Source organism: Meleagris gallopavo, chromosome 4 (genome assembly GCF_905368555.1).
Source record: "Meleagris gallopavo chromosome 4, MGAL_WU_HG_1.1, whole genome shotgun sequence".
Lineage (NCBI taxonomy): Eukaryota > Metazoa > Chordata > Aves > Galliformes > Phasianidae > Meleagris > Meleagris gallopavo.
The window spans coordinates 33,661,993-33,680,198 of record NC_139407.1 but is presented as its reverse complement, the minus strand read 5'-3'; the positions used below and the strand labels follow the sequence as shown (position 1 = coordinate 33,680,198).

Here is an 18,206-nt window from a genome sequence, read left to right as displayed (position 1 = left end):
TGCAGAGTGAACCGGTGAGCTTCTTCAGAAACATTGTTTTGCTGTATCAGACTTGGTGGTAAGAAATATAATTAACAGATGCTCATAGTATTAGAATGGAAAACCAAAGGAAAACATTGATTAGTCCACTGTTTTTTGGATAAATGTGAAACCTTGTTACTGAATAAAACTAATCTAGAAAGCATGATAAAAACCTATGCCATTATGGCTTAGCAAGGAAGGAAATGGATTCGCAGGAAGTATTTGTGGAATATCTGCTTGAGGAATGGATGTTGTGTGTAGTTTTCCTCATTTTCCTTTTTCTGCAAAGGAACCAATGTTGACGATTTACATTTTATTAAAAGCCAGGTTAACTTGAAAGAGGAAATCTCTCACCCGATTGCTACTAACTCATCTTTTATTACTTTATGTAATTTTAGATTTGATCCAAGACTGGTCTAGTGATAGTGCACCCGATATTTATTCATTTGTTCCTTATATGTGGAACTTCAAAGTCATGTTTCATCAATTTGAAATGATTTGGGCAGCTAATCAACACAACTGGATTGACTGTTCCACCAAACAACAAGAAAATGGTAAAGTCAGTTTAAGATTTGAAACAATGACAAAAATTCTAGCATGTTTACCATTAAATGAATCCAGTGATAACTATTTATTTTGCTACTGTTGTTATTCGTAAGCTATCCCAAAACTGCTGCAAGTCCTCATTTGTTTTGTACATTTCATACAAATATGTACCTTCTCCTAGGAGTGTAGTTTCAGATCACATTTTTAGCATTTTTGAGGACCCTTTGAACATTCAGAATAATTTGGTAGTTTATACTCTAAGTGCATGGCATTTTCCTTTGTCATGAGTTTGTGTCTTTTTCCTTAATTATACCTATATGTTTGATATTTGCCTAAGAACAAAATGGGGAGTCATTTTGACAGTGTTTTATTTGTTTGCTTTTCCTATTCTCTCCCAGTTTATCTAGCAGCTTGTGGAGAAACATTAAACATTGTTTTCTCTCTGCCTTTCACTGACTTTGTTCCAACTACATGCAATACCAGATTCTCTTTAAAGGTAAGTTCAGTTCTCTCAGTGCCCCTCTCTTTTTTTTTTTTTTTAAATTGTTTTCTGAATGTGAAATATTTTACTTCCTTTTCTTCTTCAGTTGGGAACTTCGGAGTAAACTCCTTTCTGAAAGAAAAATATTCTCTTTAAATTCCTGATCATATAATTTTTCTTTAGATAAACCAGAAGTAAATAATTTCTCTTGATTACATGAAACATCCCATCATGGAGTGTTTTAGTTTTGTTTTTTTTTTTAGTTTTTAGATATGTATACAGACATACAGACACACACATAAATATATGCACATTTGGAATGGGTAACCCAAACTGTTTTGGAAAGCTGTCGTCAGATTTTTGATATCTTCTGTAAAATAACGAATGTATTTTTAATGTGCCAAACTAATTCTTTGGAACGTTGTACTTCTTGTTTTGTCTCCCTTAAAATAGAGGTTGTGTAGGGTTACTAACATTAAAAACTGGTTGAAGGTGATGTTGGTAAGCTTGTGTAATTTGATAGTAAAATAAGCAAGACTATATTTAAAGTAAGAAGAAAAAAAAAAAGTGTGGTTGATTTTAGGAAGTTGGTAAGCTGTGGGCCAGTCACTGAATTTTTGCATTATGGATTGAACAGAAGAATAACTGAAATCCCCAAAAGCTGTGCACCTGTGTTTTGGAGCTTGCTATGATGTGTTCTTACTGGATGCGTAACTGCTAAGAACTGCAGAGATCTTGGGATATTATAATGAATTGGTGGGAGCTGTGGTCAGCAGTCATGTAAAGAATGAGACATTGTGCCATCACCTTGTCATGATCTCTGTGAAGATGTGAGCATGTAAATAAAATGAGCATTATACAGAAAGTGAATGCAAATATACTTTCTCATTATTAATCTTTGATTTTAGGGAGAAGATGTTGATCTTCATTTGTATCTACCAGATTGTCATCCTAGCAAATATTCTCTTTTTATGTTGGTGAAAGATTGTCAACCTAGTAAAATAAATCCTGAATCTTGCATTACTGGTGAATGTCCAAGTGGTCAGAAAACAGGCAAACCCAAGTGGAGGAACATTACTCAGGAAGAGTGAGTCTAATTTTGATTTATGTTTATGTATCTATATTGGCTTTTTATATTTACTTATTTTCTTTGTGAAAAAGCAACTTAGTGTGTTAATGGAACATATATGATGAAACTTGTGCTAGAAATGTTTCTTTTCAAAAGGGCTGGATGGGTTGAATGCTGGACAGTCCCAAGTGTTGTGTTTACGATTGACTACTCGTGGCACCCAATTTATCCTCAAAAGGCAGATGAGCAGTTAAAACAATCCTGTAAGTGCAAATACGTTTTTCTTCTCACTGTGTTTCATTTCAGGAAGTGCTGTGATTGTGTTGGCTCTAACTTCTTAAATTTGGAGAAATTCATTTTAAACTGAACTGCTTTTGTTTGTGGGGTTTTGTTTTGTTTTTTTGGTCAAAGGTGGGACTGCTAATTTTCATTTCAAACCTGATAACATTTTTTTTTCAATTCAAGATTTCAGAAAGTATCCAAATTCCCTATGGAAAAAGAGATACCATCTATGGTTAATTTCTCCTTATCCATAACAGTAGAATTCTTTAATGGGTTGTTACCTGAAGAAAATTATCACTTAGTTTAATAAATGTGAAGTACAGTATTTTTGGCAGTACTATGTTACACAGCCTTTCTGAACCCTTTTCCTTGTGATATTGTCGCTTTTTCCTATCATTTTACTGTTTAAATACATTATATTTGTATGAGATACAGTGACATAGGTTTACCTTCATGCATTTGCAAGTCATGCTGGTAAAGTGAACCAGGGCAGATTGATGGGAATGTTAGACTAATGAGTCCAACAAGTATTTCTAACTAAGAATTTTCAAATTTTGAAGTTCTAAATGTGAAAAAAAAAAAATATATATATATATATATATATAAAGTTACAAAATACTTTAATTTTGTCTCTGTGCTCAAGTATTTTTAGTGCAGAGGGTGGTATGCAAGATGATATGAGGTTATTTGGAAGTCTTTTGGGTTGAGGATAAAGAGAGGAACTATGGAAGAAGTGGTAGAGTAACAATAATGAGGACTAATTTGTATAAGCCTCAATGAACTGGTGTTTGAAGGCATGATTCTGAGTAAGATTTTTAAGTTTTGAGTTCTAGAAGAAATGAAATTTTTGAGTGTGAAACAGGATAAATAAGGTCCATTGTGCATATATTCATTGAGTGTTGTTTTGAGACTCTGTAAGTTTATGTTTAATTTGCATTCTTCAGATTTGAAAGCATTTACTTGTAATCATAACAGTTCAACCTGGATTTGGACATTTGTATATACACAGGTAATTGCACCTACAGCTTTGTTCAATGGGGAATCCTTCAATTAATAAAGTTGAATACACTTCCACAGTTGGATTTGAGCTGTGATGCTGACACAGTGTGTTTGTTCTAGTAATAACCATTAGTATTTTCCTTTTAATCAATTGGTAAAATGCTTTAAATCTCTGAAACAAATAAGTTATATAATAAAGAGGTGCAATTTCCAAATAAGTGCTCTTCTCGTTGTGGCATTTAGCTAACTGATATACAGAAAACACTGAACAAGTATTGTAGGCAACAATGATAGGTTAAACCTTCAAGGTAGTTTGCTGGACACGTGTGTACTCACTGTAGTTCTGCATGTGCTGATTCCCCCAGTTGAGCTATTGAACCCTTACTTTACCTGGAACAAAATTTTCTGTGATTTCCCCATAAAGCGTTTTGCTTTTCAGCAATCACTTTACAACCCCAAATGATTTTGAGTTATTCACTTCGTTTTCCTGGTCTTTCCTCACTTAAAAAAGACAATAAGCTTCTCCTTAGCTCCAAGTAAAAAGAAGAAATAGAAATTGAATTTCAGGACTGTTTTGTTACTAGAGTAATTGAGTTTGGGAGGAAATTGTAGCATACAGAGTCGTTGGTTCAGAACAGATTTTTAATACATCTTTTACAGTGTTTCTGTTTATTCACTTCTGTTTACTCTGCAAAAGCTATGTGGTTGTGGGAAATCTGCCACACTGAAATAAAAGCAGGTCTTGTTTAACTTGAAAAACAAGATAAATAAATTAATCTTTTTTTGTAACTTGTGGACTTGTTTTTCTCTTGCATAATTCATGTTGACAAAAATATTCTGTGTTTTACTGTATTCTCATGATTACTAGATCTGAGAAATCTGAAATCTGTTCTGTAGCATAGATACGTTATCATAGTTATAGAATCCAAACCAGAAAGCTGCAAGGAGCTGTACGTTTATTATGCTTCCGTATTTTTATAATTTTGTCTGGTTGAAACCTAATAAAAATCTGTTTTCATTTTCTCCCAAGTGTCAGAAATGGAAGAAACAATGCTATCTGTGCTAAGGCCATCACAGAAGACATCCGAGAGTGTGATTTCATCTCCCACTGCTTCGACCCGCCTTCCCCTCGACCCCGCAGAGCTGCCCCCAGATAAGCTCCATGTGGAACTGGAACTCTCTCCAGATTCCCAGATAACTCTGTATGGACCATTGCTTAAAGCCTTTCTATCTATAAAGGTAAGCACAGAAACACAGCTCTCAGTGTTTATGGATGGCCACATGTTGGAAAGGGAGGTGATTTGTTTGAAATGGACAGAATTCTGCAGAATATGTGAATTTAGTTCTTTCATAAGGACTAGTTTGGCATGGCTTGGTTTGATAATATGGCATGGCTGGGTTGAGTACAGTTGGAACAGGTTTACAAAACAGAAGTAGACTTTATCAGCATAGTTTTTCTTCTGTGATGTCGTGCATGTAAATATTAGAAACATAAAAATGCATCTTTGACTGGTTGTACATTAACAGCTACTTTTATGCAAAGATGTATCAGAATTTGTGCCCTTACGGCATTGTAAGTTCTGCAGAGTATCCTGATTGTTTGTTTTTTGTTTTAATCAAGTTGGAAATTTCTGCAGTTGGGGTCATAGAGGGAAAGGATGTGAGAATAAATTTAATTTAAAAAACTACTTCAGGGAATATTTAGGAACAATTTTTTGTGTTGCGTTGATGTTTCTCTGTTACACTTAAATGTGCTAGCATCTGTTGCTTATCTCAAGTTGTCTTCTGTTAGTGGTCTTTAGGATAGCTCATAGTGACTGAATTTCTTCCTACCTACCTCACCTGGCCTTGTTATGAGAAAGGCAGAGGTGATTGAACATGTCACTTCTATTAGATAACTATGAGATACTTGTATTTTGTTCAGTTACTAGGTGTGTTTTTTTGTTTTTTTTTTTTAAGGTTTGTTTTAACCTTTTTCTGTATGTTTTCATTTCGGGTTGTGATGAGGAATTTTCTGAGGCTAGTGATTATTTGTAAGGACTGATATTGAAGAAGTCACTTTTAAGTTCTTACATAAAGATCCTGCATGTATGAGTAGCAGAAAAAAAAAGCTTTTGCAGAGTCCAGGAATTGCAAATATGTCATATATTATTTCACATTCACATTAAAAGAAATAGGAACAACATTAGGCCAATAGCGAATGTCTTGAGAAGACTACATATATTGTGGTACGGAAATCTGCTCGTGTTTGACACAGTTTATTGAATTGTTTATTGATCTCCTCTTGGAGTTCCTAAGCTTGTGAGATGATGCTGTCTTTCCATGCAAGCTCTCTCTTCTTCAATATTCATTTCCTCTGGAGAGATAAATAAACAGTGTTACGTTAGATCGCTTGATCCCTTGGTGATTTGATTTTTGGCGTGCAGATTTTGTCTTCTGAATCTCAAAAGAAAATTTAGATAACTCATCTTTGAAAATGCAAATGTAATGTTCTTTTCAGCATTTTTGTCAGTGTTTACATCATTTTGTCCAGCTGTACTGATAGCATCTTGTAGTAGATTACTGGTGGTGTTTTTTAATTCTATGCTCATTTTTCTATTTAGTTGTTTTTAGTTCATTTTCATTGATCTTAAGTAAAATGTGGGAAAGATTTATGCAGTTTTCGTAAGCGTTCTGTTTTTTGGAGGTAGTTTTTTGGTGTAGTGTCTTGTGCCCCCTAGGGAGGTCCTACCTACTGGGAATGAACGATGTTCAAGTTCTGGTAAAAAGTACCAAGAATAAATTACTGGAGTTTCTGGCGCCCTCTGCTGGATCTCCTTTATAGAACAACAACAAAAGCTTCAAGATCTATCTCTTCACAATGACTTCTATCTTTTCACTCCGTTAAAAAGCAAAGCCAGTTAACTTTGTTCAACTTCTGTGAACTTTTTGCTTTGTGCACTGAGCAGTACTTAGTTCATATATAGCATTTTAACAGAAAAAATACTTTGGAGACTTAATGTGAGATGATAAAATTACATATCCATGTCAGGTCCAATAATACGCCTGTCTTTTCCTGCAGACCTTTTTCCAAGGACGTGAGCATTTTGCAATTGCTTGCTTTCTCTGTGTTGTACATTTCCTCTTTGCTTGCTTGCTCTACAGATTTGTGCTTAGAAAAGAAGTCTTAGCAGGCAGGTGAATTTCAGGAAGGGGAAGAGGTTAGCAATAACTTTTGTAAAATTTTATAAAATGTTTTCCCTACAGTCATTGCAAGTAATTGATTTTCCTAGGAAAATTATTTTGGAGAAGATGACATGTATACTGATTTTGAAGAAGTTATTTCAAGCCCTGTTTTGTCTCTGTCAACATCTTCGAGCTCTGGATGGACAGCTGTGGGAGTAGAAAATGAAAAGAAGGAAAATGAAAGCTCTGTCAAACCAGTTCACCCTCTTACTCTACGTCCATGGGATATTACTGTCCTTGTTAATTTGTACAAAGTGCATGGGCGATTGCCAGTGGTAAGAGCTTTACAATCTTGAAGTATTTTGTTGCTTGTAATTGTTGTTTTGTTGTTTGTTTGTTTTTTTCCCCCAGTTGCATGATCTGGAGCAAATGTAACTCCGTACAATGTTAGGTTAGGTTAGGGAGGTGTTTTTAAAATGCATGGGTACTCTTCAGCAAAATTTTGGCTATCTAAAGTAGTTTGGGACATGGTTGGTTTTGCTTATCTGAAATGTGAACTGAAGATAGGTTTTCAGAGTTCATTATTTTTGATTGACAATTATGATTTCTCTGCTGAATACCAAAGCTATCTCCTGATGACACGTCCTGCTCTTTGTAGCTGCATTGTGAGGGATTCCCAAGAATTTAAAAACTATTCCACATAAAGATTTGGATTAGCTCAGGTGGATTTGAATTGCTGTTTATATAACTGTTCAAAAATTTTTGAAGTTGCACAGATTTCTTTTTAATTATCAATTTGAAGGAAAGCTAGCATGCTTACTGCTTACAGGTTTGCTTCTAATCTAGCAACTTCAACAGTGTTGTACATTTTCAGATTCTGAAATGGCTGTTTGATTATTTTTTTTTTTAATTTTTTTTTATTTTTACTTCAGCATTGTAGTCCTGATGGTCCTGAGTGCCCTACAGCGTTCTTGGAGAGGTTATGTTTTGAGATGAAGAAAGGATTTAGAGAAACAATGCTTCAACTTGTGCTGTCTCCAGTGAATTTGTTTCTGAATGACAATTATCAGGTAGTTAGCCAATTTTATTTGGTTGTATCTGGTTTGGGGGAATTGTAACGATTTTAATATGGATTCTTTTGATATATACAAAGCTTAAGGCTTTTGAATCATACATGAAAGAAAATTTTGATGCATATATATATATATATATATATATATGAAAGTGTATATCTATATATCTATATATCTATATATCTATATATATGAAAGAATAATATATATATTAGTCTTTGTTTCTCCAGTATGCATTTGAAGTGAAAGGCATGTAGAATATTGTATGTTTTCTTAATTTTATTTAAATCTTCCTTGAAAAGATTCTTTAGGAAACTGAGAGTAATAGTCAGATTGGTCTTAGAAATGTTGAATCTTTTTTAAGATTTTTGTCTTAAAATCTATTGTAGGTAGTGATTCAAGTAAATTTTGTGCAGTGCCTGAAGACGTTTCACTTTTTTAAGCAGCAGAAATAAAAGTGGCAGCAAATAGTATAACTACATCCTTCACATTTTTATGCATTTTGTTAGAATAAATTACAGAGCTGGATCTTTAGCTTACAATCAAGATACTGGCATGACCTGTAATTTTCCTCTGGTAGGGGAACAATGAAAATAATTAGAGACAAAATTAAGCATTACTTGTGGCTTATCAGTTAGCTAAGTACAAATTTACTGTAATTGTTAGTAAACTTTTCAAAAATTGTCTTCATGCATAAATTTAGTTTAGTGAGGATTTTAGATGGCAATTCATTAGCACAAGCAATTATCCTTACTTGGTGAAGCTGGTGACTATTTCAGTTCTTGTTTTGTTTATGCTCACACTGGCTGCATTAAAACCACAGTACTTGAATTTTCAATCCCTGTATCCTGGAATATATTGCTGCTAAAAATAATAGTGCAGTATTTGAAAACCGTGTACTGCTAACCATGCACAGACAAAGACACGTGTCCCCTTGTTCTCTAATATGTCAGAAAGCTAATGAAACAAATTGATTGATGCTTGTTCAAACTTTCCAGATTTGGACCCATGCACAAGAACAAAAGTACCTTAAATATAACCTCTGGCTGTAAACTGACTAAAAGAGAAAGAAAGGGACTGCAAGAAATAATGTACTGTCCTGACAAGAAGTTAAATAGCATCTTAGGATGTGCCATGTTAGCTCTTGTACTTTGAGAGTATTACCTTCTTAAGCTCTGATTAACAAAGAAAATAGCCTTGTGGAGAAAGTGGAGTTGCAGCCTGGGCTTTGGGTACAATGCTGCAATTATCTGTAATAGTAACCTGAGAAAAAGTGGTGGTGTGGAGTTGCAGGAATTGCAAATGAATAATCTCAATAGGATTAATACAGTGGTCTTTGAGGACAGCTGCCTAAATTGGATGTACTGAAAACACAGGGCAGGCAATTCTCTTTCCCTTGTAACTTTGTTTCTGGAGCAAAGTGTATTGCAGGACTTGTTTTTCACAGGTGCAGCTGAAGGCAATAAGAATTGCTGTTTGAAACTGTAATTAAATCTGTATGTCAAAAAAGTCCTGAGAACTTTCAGTTGGGGTAACCATGTCTGCTGCAAGGTTTTCTTTGGTATATTTTTGTTGCTGGCTGTTTGATCAGTTGTTTTGTTTTTATTTTGACAGGGTGTGGAGTGGGGGGATGGTATTATTCTATGAGGAACCCAAGCTTTTCTATAGCCATGTATTTAAGAAAATAATCTATTTTGTGCACTGAATGACTTCTTTTAGGTTTTTTTTCTAACTGTAACTTAATCACAGTACATATGTACAAGGAAGTAGAGATGAGGTTGCGGCCATAACCTTAATTTTGGAGGTTTTTTTTTTTTTTTTTTTTTTTTTGATTTAATTGCCCTGAGACTTTAAGCCTCCCACCCCCAGCCCCTGTGTGTATATATATACACGTAAAAATAGGTTAAGCTTTCTGTTACTCTCTTTCAGAATCCCAAATATCAGGAGGGACATACTGAATTTAAAAGCCAGAATGTTTTTAATCAAGTGAAAGCAAAAAGAGTTCCTAGGTGCAAAGGAGGGAGTACAGGGAATGAGGCTGCTTGCAGTGCTGCTATCTAGCAGCCAGTGCAGCTCATTGCACCACATGTTGGCTATGAGAAATTTCAGCTTGCAGCTGATTTCCCTGCGTTTTGTTCTTACTGCTGCCTCAGATTGGGGTGTTTAGGTGACACTGCAGGACACTTCTTGCAGCTGTTCTTTCATTTACAGGTTTTCTTTCCTGCAGTTTATATATACTGTCTTTGCTGTTTTCTCTTTGGCCGCTCCTCATTCCCTGGTTGGTTCCTAGTAAGACTTCTGTGTGGGGCATTTTTATTGGTTTAAATGATAAACACACCAGCAAGCACGTTTTTAAAAATATCATGAAGAAAGATTTGATCAGTTTATGTGTGTTAGAAACATCTGGTGTTATTTCCTGGCATTTAATGATGGAAAACATTCATACTTCAGTTTAAAAAAAACCTGTTAGTTTGACCTCTTACTCATATTATGTGTCATGAAAATGCTGCTTGATACTTCACAGTTCAACCTTGAAGTATGCAGTTCATAGTTGTAATTTATGTGGAATAGGAATTTCTTTCTACAGAACTGAGCATGTACCATTGCTTTATGGTTTTAGTGCCAGTTAGGTTAGCCTCTTGTTGTTTTGAATAGCTTCCCTACATTTAGATGTGGGTTGTGGGTAATACCTAAAGACGTGTTTCTTCTTCACTGAGGAGCTCCAAAGGGTTTCCTGATGGTGGAAAATGAACTGGGCAACGCAGTATTTGAAACTGAGGGAAAGAAAAGTTTTGCTGTTGACTCACTGGATTTAAATCACAGCTTACCTCAATGTAATCACAAGCTCCTAGAGTATGTCTGTGCAGCTTTTATCTTTTTGGTTTCTTCTTTGGTCAGTGAAGTAATATTATTTTATCTGAGTTCTTGTATCTGCAGCTGAGTAGCTTTGCTTTAGGTAACCAAGAAATTCTTCAATGAAAAATGCAATTTAGAGGACCGTCTCTGATTTTATTTACTGATCTTTTTCAGTTGTTAGCTGACTGTAGCAGACGTTCATAAGTTATTTATTTTTTTTAAACTTGATCCCTTCCATTGTCAAATGTGGTCTTCCATTCTTTGTATTTTACTGCAGTACTATTTAAGAGATGTTCCCAATGATGTCACAGAGTGGAAATCCCCTAGGGAAGGTAATTGACATTGGTTGCCAGTGGTTAAAAGATAAGGCTTCCTTCCCCACATGAGACTTACGTATATGCTGTTGCATGCGTGATGCTGAGAAGTCTTGGGACTGTGTAACTGTATAAAAGTCAGCAGCGTTTAGGAAGTGAATATGAGTGTATATGGAATATCTGACTGTGTTTTATTTCTGTTTTTTTGCACTTCCTAATTATACAGTCTTTGCAGTTTACTTAACTGTTATCTTGTCCTTGACAGAGACCTGCAGCTGATGAAGTCCTTCGAGAGGGCCACATCAGTCTATCAGGTCTGCAGTTGCGTGCCCACGCGATGTTTTCTGCAGAAGGTTTGCCTCTTGGAAGTGATACTTTAGAATATGCGTGGCTAATAGATGTGCAGGCTGGAAGTCTTACTGCCAAAGTTACAGCACCGCAGGTATCATCTAGAAACTGTTCACTGTGAAGTATCAACTTCCTTCTTTCTTTAAAACTGATATAGCATGAGCTTCAGAAAGTGTGCAATCTCAGCCTTAAGTAACTTGAAATCTAGAAATCTAACCATTTACATGGAAAAAATAGGAGATTCCAGCAGAGCCAAATCTGATATTCACCTAGATATAACAGGATGTCTAGTGTTAAATGAGCGTTTAAAAGAGTGATATTTACCATACATGAACAAATCAGTGAATGCTGATGATAATAAGTGTAAATGCATGTTATGTCTATGCATGTTAATATACTTGAATACTGATTAGAAAATCAACCATAGTAACTGCTTGTACTTAAAAGTGGCTTGATCGTACAAACTTCTCTGTAAATAGATCCAGTGTTTTGGGACCCTTTCAGCCATATGCTAAAGAATGTAACAAAGAGCAGAGAAAAAAACTCTATTTAAAAAAATCAAGTAAGGAATTCTTAGTGAAATTGTGTTTGACTTCCTCTAAAATCACTTTCATTTTATGATGCTGAATTTTGGAGGTTCAAGTTCATTACTCCTACTGATTAACAATCTGGAAAGAACAAATTGAAAGGTATCTTGTTGTCCCTCACGTGTAACGTTCATTCAGATACATAGGCATTTGCTTGCAGGAATGCTATCAGGAAGGAGGATAACAGGTTCAGCAACTGGCAAAAATTTTACCTTGCAGATAAAGTTTTGACATTCCATAGAAACCTATTGACAAAGCCAAGTTTTAAAGTAGGAGGCAATTGAAGTGATTTGTGGGGAAGTAGAATGAGCGGGGCTCTCGATCAGAATAGCTGGTAGCTGCATAGCTTCTAATGCTTGGCCCCACTGTAAAGTAGTTTGCTTTCACAGCAATCAGTCATTTTAGTTCTGCCATTTATGCTGCCTTCATTTTTCCATTATATTACAGTGACTCCAAGCATGTTTTAGGCCAGTGGCTTAGTTTTATTTCTGATGTGGGCTATGAGATCTTTAGAAAAGGTTCTTTTGCCACTGTGCTGTGAAACATGAGAAAAATATATACTTTTTATTCTGTAGTTAGCTTGATTTTTTTTTTTAGACACTTCTGCATCCTCATATTCCTCTAAAAATTGGTGTTATTTTCAAGGCTTAAACACTTATTTAAGCATACAAAATCAAAACGAGGCTTAAGGCAATTACATTACATTTATAGAATAGGCTCAAGATAGGTTTTCATGCTGCATATACAGGCTTTTGTAGAGATACTTCCCAAATTAGTACTGCTGATTTAGATTAGCTGTAGTATTTATTCTAGCGGTAGTTGCTTCAAGTTTAACCTGAGTTGATTAAAAATAGTCTAATCTTGAAGGAACATTTCTAAACGTTTGATATAACTTAAGAGTTTTCTTCTTGTAGAAATTCTCAATTGAATACTTCATAGAGGATTTTAATTTTGCTTTTTTTGTTGTCAGCATTGATGTGAACCAGAACTTGAATTTACTTCTTTCAGGGTCATTGGCTTTTTCCTTCCATAGCATGATGTATTGTAAGAATTTGTGAAGGTATACAACTAAAGGGAGGACGAGAGATCTTGTGGAGGACAGTCATAGCTATATTAAATTCCAATTGAATTGGTCCTGATTTAAAGTCCCCTTTCCTTTGATTAGCCGAAGAAAACCCATTTCCCTCTCATAATAGAGCTAGGCAGTCATGATTCATTTCCTTTATGAATAAGCTAACTATATAAAAGATTTAAATCAACAATTGGGTAATTACTAGGTCCAGCGAGATTCAGTAGTATTCTGTTTAGCCAGCTTCCTTCTATGTTTTCTGAATGTAACTTTGTTACTTACATACAAGGAGGTATGACACTTAAATTGATAGACTCATAGAATCATTTGAGTTGGAAGAGACCCTTAAGGTATTAGGGTATTTAGAGGCATTTTTTTTGAGGAAAAATAAGATGATCTCCATCTTTGCAATGAAATGCCTGTCTAACCCTAAAAGTAAAGCTGTTTCCTTAGATTAAGATGCAATTTAGGAATTGTTTACGTTCATGTCACAGTATTACACGTGCATCTTCTGGCACACACAGAAATAAATCTTGAGTAATGGACAATAGGCTGTGTTTGAACAAAGTAATGAAGACAGAATATTATGATGAGGTCTTCTGTTTGGTTTTACTCCTTCTAACCTTCCAACCTTTAGTGATGTTCTTTCAATAATCTGTTGAATACTGTAACTTTATTTTGCATACTTACTATTTGACAACATGTTATTTGCTTACAGCTTGCAAGTCTTCTGGAATGGGGGCAGACCTTTGTGTTTCACGTAGTGTGCCGTGAGTTTGAACTGGAAAGACCTAAATCTGTAATAATATGCCAGCATGGAATTGATCGTCGTTTCTGTGACTCTAAGGTAACCTCTTACCCATCTTAATTATTCACTATATTTGTACAGGTTTTTTTTTAAACTTTATAAGCCCAACCTTAAAGTTATCAAGATATATGGAGCATGTACTCAGATTGGCTACTCCCTTTGATAAATTATAGCTAATTATGTTTTAGAAAGAAAAGCAATTCTATCTGAATTTTTCTGGGGATTTACACCATGTTTTTATGCTACATTAATTATCTTGAGAGACAGTATCCAGAAGAGTCATGCATATTTTCTTATCTCTGCAGTGACAGTTCAGAGACAAATGGCATACTTCAATTTCCCTTAAGGGACAAAGATCAGACTTCTCATCATGCTCCTGGCACATTGCCATCCTTTTATTCTCTGTTGTTGAAACAGTGGTTTTGATGAGGGACTTAAATTAACAGCTTATGGCTTCTATGGCTCGTACTATTGTGGCCTGAGCAAACAGATGTTATCATGGATTCTGGATTTGATAAATATCACTTGGAATCCATATATGGACATTCACTTAAAGACCTAAGGGGTCTTGCAATATATAAAGCGTGATTTGCGAATTTCATCTCTTGACCTCCTCCCCGTTTTAACATATAGGTACCAGTTTTTGTGATGTTGTTTATGATGTTGTTTTTTTTTTTCTTAGATGAACTGCATCCCTGGGCCATGCCCAACATCTGATGACTTAAAGTACACAATGACACGCTTAGCCATGGATGGTGCAGATCTGTATGTGGTAGAACATGGCTGTGCCACCAACATAAAGGTAAAAGACATTACTGGTAACAACAATTAAAATATTTTTGTCAATAGAGGTCTTTGCATTTTTTTGATGTAACAGTTGCCAATTTTTATGGCTTGCGCACTATAGTGGAACTAAGTGATAGAAGGTTGGTTTTAAAAATGGTTGGACTGAGCGAGAAGTAGGTCAGTTTCGGTCATGTTTAATACTTCCATTAGTGTCTTGTAAAATGGTTTATCTTCCAAAATTAAAAATGTGAGCTGCAAGATTGGCATAATAAATTAAAACAATTAAAACACTATAAAAGCTATTGTCTACATCTGAGAGTTGTTAAGAACTTCTTCTGTAAGTTAGTAACTCAGCAACTGGAAATGATTGAGAAAAAGTGTATACAACTCACTACATGATAACTCATGTTATGTGAGACAGCTGTCTAAACTAAGATCATTGGCAGAGATGGGAGAGATACTACTGTTGCTACCTGACCGAATCTAAAATAATGCAGAATGTTTCTGTTCAAAAAACAATATACAGAGAAGAGTTGACTTTCTCTCTCATTATATACAAGAGAAAACTATGGCAAAATGAAAGTTAAGAGATGATACAGGAATGCATTAAGGTATTACACTGACTAGAAGTTGTGCTGTCCAGTAATAAGTTTAGTTTTAAAATTTGACTTGATATCTAATGTTTGGGGGTCAGCTTCATATTATAAGCAAGAATCTAACTGAAGGAAAGTGGCAATTATTAAACATTTTGTGTGATCTGAGATACGATATCTTGTCATTTGAGTGGCTGGGTATCTTGTGGCAGTTTGAAAAAAAGAAAAAGCATTTTCATCTATAAAATCTTCTGAGTCTAATATTATAATGCATCAGCACAAATATTAACTGCGTTTGCAGTCATAAATATGAATGACAGTATTTTCAAAAGCAGCTTAATAACCTGAACTGCTATAGAAAATTATATCGCTAATGCATTCCATTCATATTTAAAAAAGAATTTTCAGTGTTTCATTATGGTTTGTGACAAAGATGAGAAGTAAAAATTTAGCTCAGTGAGTTGCTCCTCCATGGCTGGGCTCTTTTGCAGCTTTCCTTACTTGCCCTTTGAAAAGTTTGAATGTTTAGTTGGAAAGGTTCAGGTATTTCATGGAGATCTTTTGGAAACTACTGAAGCTGTGCAGAAAACCTCATCGACCTTCAGATTGTTTTAAGACATATGTGACAGGGCAATATCATATTTTACTGGGGTCTTCAGTACTCTTGGGGAGGATTGGCTCTGTATGGACAGGTAGGCTGGTTGTGAGGTGAGCAGTTTCCATACCTGAGTGTGTAGATAAAGCAAGAACTTTTTCCAGATACAGAAGATGGATAGTCTCTTCTTTGAATCAGCAGAACTACTGGAGCTATAACAGTAAAAAAAAGTACATCGTTATCATAAGAAGGCTGTTAAAGCACAATACATATGGATCAGAATTAAAGCTCAAGACTTAAAGTTTCTTCTATTTTGAATTTTGCACTATTTCATGTGAATCTCTCACTGAAGTATTTACCAGGTGTGGCATAAAATGTCTGTATTCTGCAAGTTAATGCAGCTTTGTATTGGAAGTATGGAGTCAGTGTTTTAGTCTAAGGTCATAGTGACGTCAAGTTTCAGATTTCTTGTTTTTTATGGTTACAGCAAATAAGTTAATAATGATTTAATTTTTTAAAGGTTCTTTATAACATGTCTAAAGTTGGGAATTCTCTTTGAACCCCTTTACAACAAAATACTCCTAAGACTTTGTTTTTGTTGTTTGAAAACTATCTGAAACCTTGCCTTCGTGTGTGTGTGTGTGTGTGTGCGTGCGCACTTGCTTGTAGTTTATTAAAACTGGTTTTGGAGATGGTAGTTTACTGAAGCCTTCCTGGAATTAAATAGATTTTATGTTAATTGTATTAAGGCTAATTTTTCTTTGTTTAAGTATTCAGAGTTCATGTTATTACTTATGTTTTCAGATGGGTACTATACGTATTGCAAACTGCAACCTCCACAATCAGTCTGTTGGAGAAGGTGTAAGCGCTGCTATTCAAGATCTTCAGTTGAGACAATATGTTGAGCAAGTGAACAACTGCAGAACTGGTCTTCAGCCAATCCTAAGGAGGGCATATTGGCTGGAAGCTGGATCTGTCAACTTGGGGCTCATCACTGCTGACATTGCTTTAGCTGCGGATCATCCTTCTAAACATGAAGTGCAGAGGCATTTCTTGGAGATGCATGATAACCGAACTAAAAGGTGAGAGATGCAGTTTGAAGAAGATGCATTTGAATATATTTTAGTGTATGTCTTTTTATCTTGTCTTAAGTAATTTTAAATGTACTAAATGTGATGCGGTTGTGTTTCTGTTCTCTTTTTTTTCTTTTCCTTCCTGCTCTTATGTAGATTGTGGTTTTTGTGGCCTGATGACAATTTGAAGAATAAGAGAAGCAAGAACAAATGTGGCTGCCTGGGTGGTTGTCGATTCTTTGGTGGCACACTAACAGGACTGGACTTTTTCAAGCTGGAGGAACTGACACCTTCAAGCAGCTCTGCTTTCTCAAGTACAAGTGCAGAATCTGATATGTTTTATGGTCAGTCATTACTGCAGCCAGGAGAATGGATAATTACTAAAGAGATTCCTAAAATTTTAGATGGTGAGAATGCATTGTGCTGTAACATCATTTGGTTTTGCCCAAAAGAATCATTTCCTAACGTCACATTGGTATTTATGGTCTTTCTAATTCTGGCTGTTGAGTAGTTGAAAGGGGTTCTGTGGTGGTATGGAACCCTTTGAGAGAAGTCAATGGATTGATAATAATGAGCAAATTTTTATATGTTGAATTTTTACATTAACATCCAGCTTCTTTGTGAGTAAAAAGAAGCTTTCTGACTTGCGTCTATTTTTGTCTAGAAAGCAGTCTATTAAAAGAATTCAATGTTTTGCTGTTCTGATTTTATATTATTAGGAAACATGCTAGTATGTGTATGCATTTTCAAAATGAGGGCTTTTTTTTTTTTTGTAAGTAAAACTTCTTATTTCAGTGAGTGAGGAAGAGACCACTGTAGTTGTGTAGTGGTATCAGATGTTCAGTTTTTCTTTCTTGTTTCCAATCCTAGGTAAAACAAATGGTGTAAAACGAAAAGATTGGGATTGTAGATCTATAGGTATAGAAATAGAAAGAAAGGCACAGCATCTAAGCCTCCAAGTGCCACTGCGCTCCCATAGCTCCTCATCATCTTCAGAGGAAACGAGCAGTTCCAGTGCTGCCCTCCCATTGCTTGCAGGTGAGAAGGACAGCCCATCTTCAACTGCTGAGGATCACTTGGGACAGAAGGAGTTCTTGTCTGGTACAAAAAGAGAGGATGGTCATGGAAGGTTAGTAACATCAGTCTTGACTGAAGCACTTCTGTACAGAACTTTATACACCGTATATTTTGCAATTGATTCAGTATTGGTTACTTGTAACAGCACTGCTAAAATATGCTTCCTAGTTTCAAATGCTAATTTGAATCCCCTGCTAGAGGATAAATGCCTAATCTGGGTAGAAACTCCAGCATGTGTGATAACAACACTTGCCATTACCAGTCACTTATATCTCTCTACTCTATATGTAAACAAGTAGACTAACAAATTTCAGAATTTAATATGTAATCAGTGTTGTGAAAATAATTGCTATGCTAGCAGTAAATCACAGAAGCATTTGACAGCTCCTGTTATGTAAAAAGAAGCATTAAGAATAAAATAAGTCCTGGAGGCATTCAAGGCCAGGCTGGATGTACCTCTAGGC

General features: G+C 35.3%; 1 protein-coding gene across 11 annotated transcripts in view; it reads left to right on the top strand.

The window, feature by feature from the left end:
- The window catches only part of BLTP1 (bridge-like lipid transfer protein family member 1), a 108,759-nt gene that overhangs the window by 30,500 nt on the left and 60,053 nt on the right, over positions 1-18,206 (top strand). For 10 of the 11 annotated variants that reach the window (XM_085222795.1, XM_085222796.1, XM_085222803.1 and 7 more), the window contains exons 15-27: positions 420-575; positions 966-1,063; positions 1,957-2,135; positions 2,274-2,380; positions 4,429-4,637; positions 6,671-6,898; positions 7,496-7,633; positions 11,072-11,248; positions 13,529-13,657; positions 14,301-14,420; positions 16,397-16,674; positions 16,822-17,072; positions 17,536-17,794. In XM_085222795.1, coding sequence (XP_085078921.1) covers positions 420-575; positions 966-1,063; positions 1,957-2,135; positions 2,274-2,380; positions 4,429-4,637; positions 6,671-6,898; positions 7,496-7,633; positions 11,072-11,248; positions 13,529-13,657; positions 14,301-14,420; positions 16,397-16,674; positions 16,822-17,072; positions 17,536-17,794 — 2,329 coding nt within the window. The remainder of the gene's footprint in view (positions 1-419; positions 576-965; positions 1,064-1,956; positions 2,136-2,273; positions 2,381-4,428; positions 4,638-6,670; positions 6,899-7,495; positions 7,634-11,071; positions 11,249-13,528; positions 13,658-14,300; positions 14,421-16,396; positions 16,675-16,821; positions 17,073-17,535; positions 17,795-18,206) is intronic. The other variant, XM_085222797.1, reaches the window with a different exon arrangement.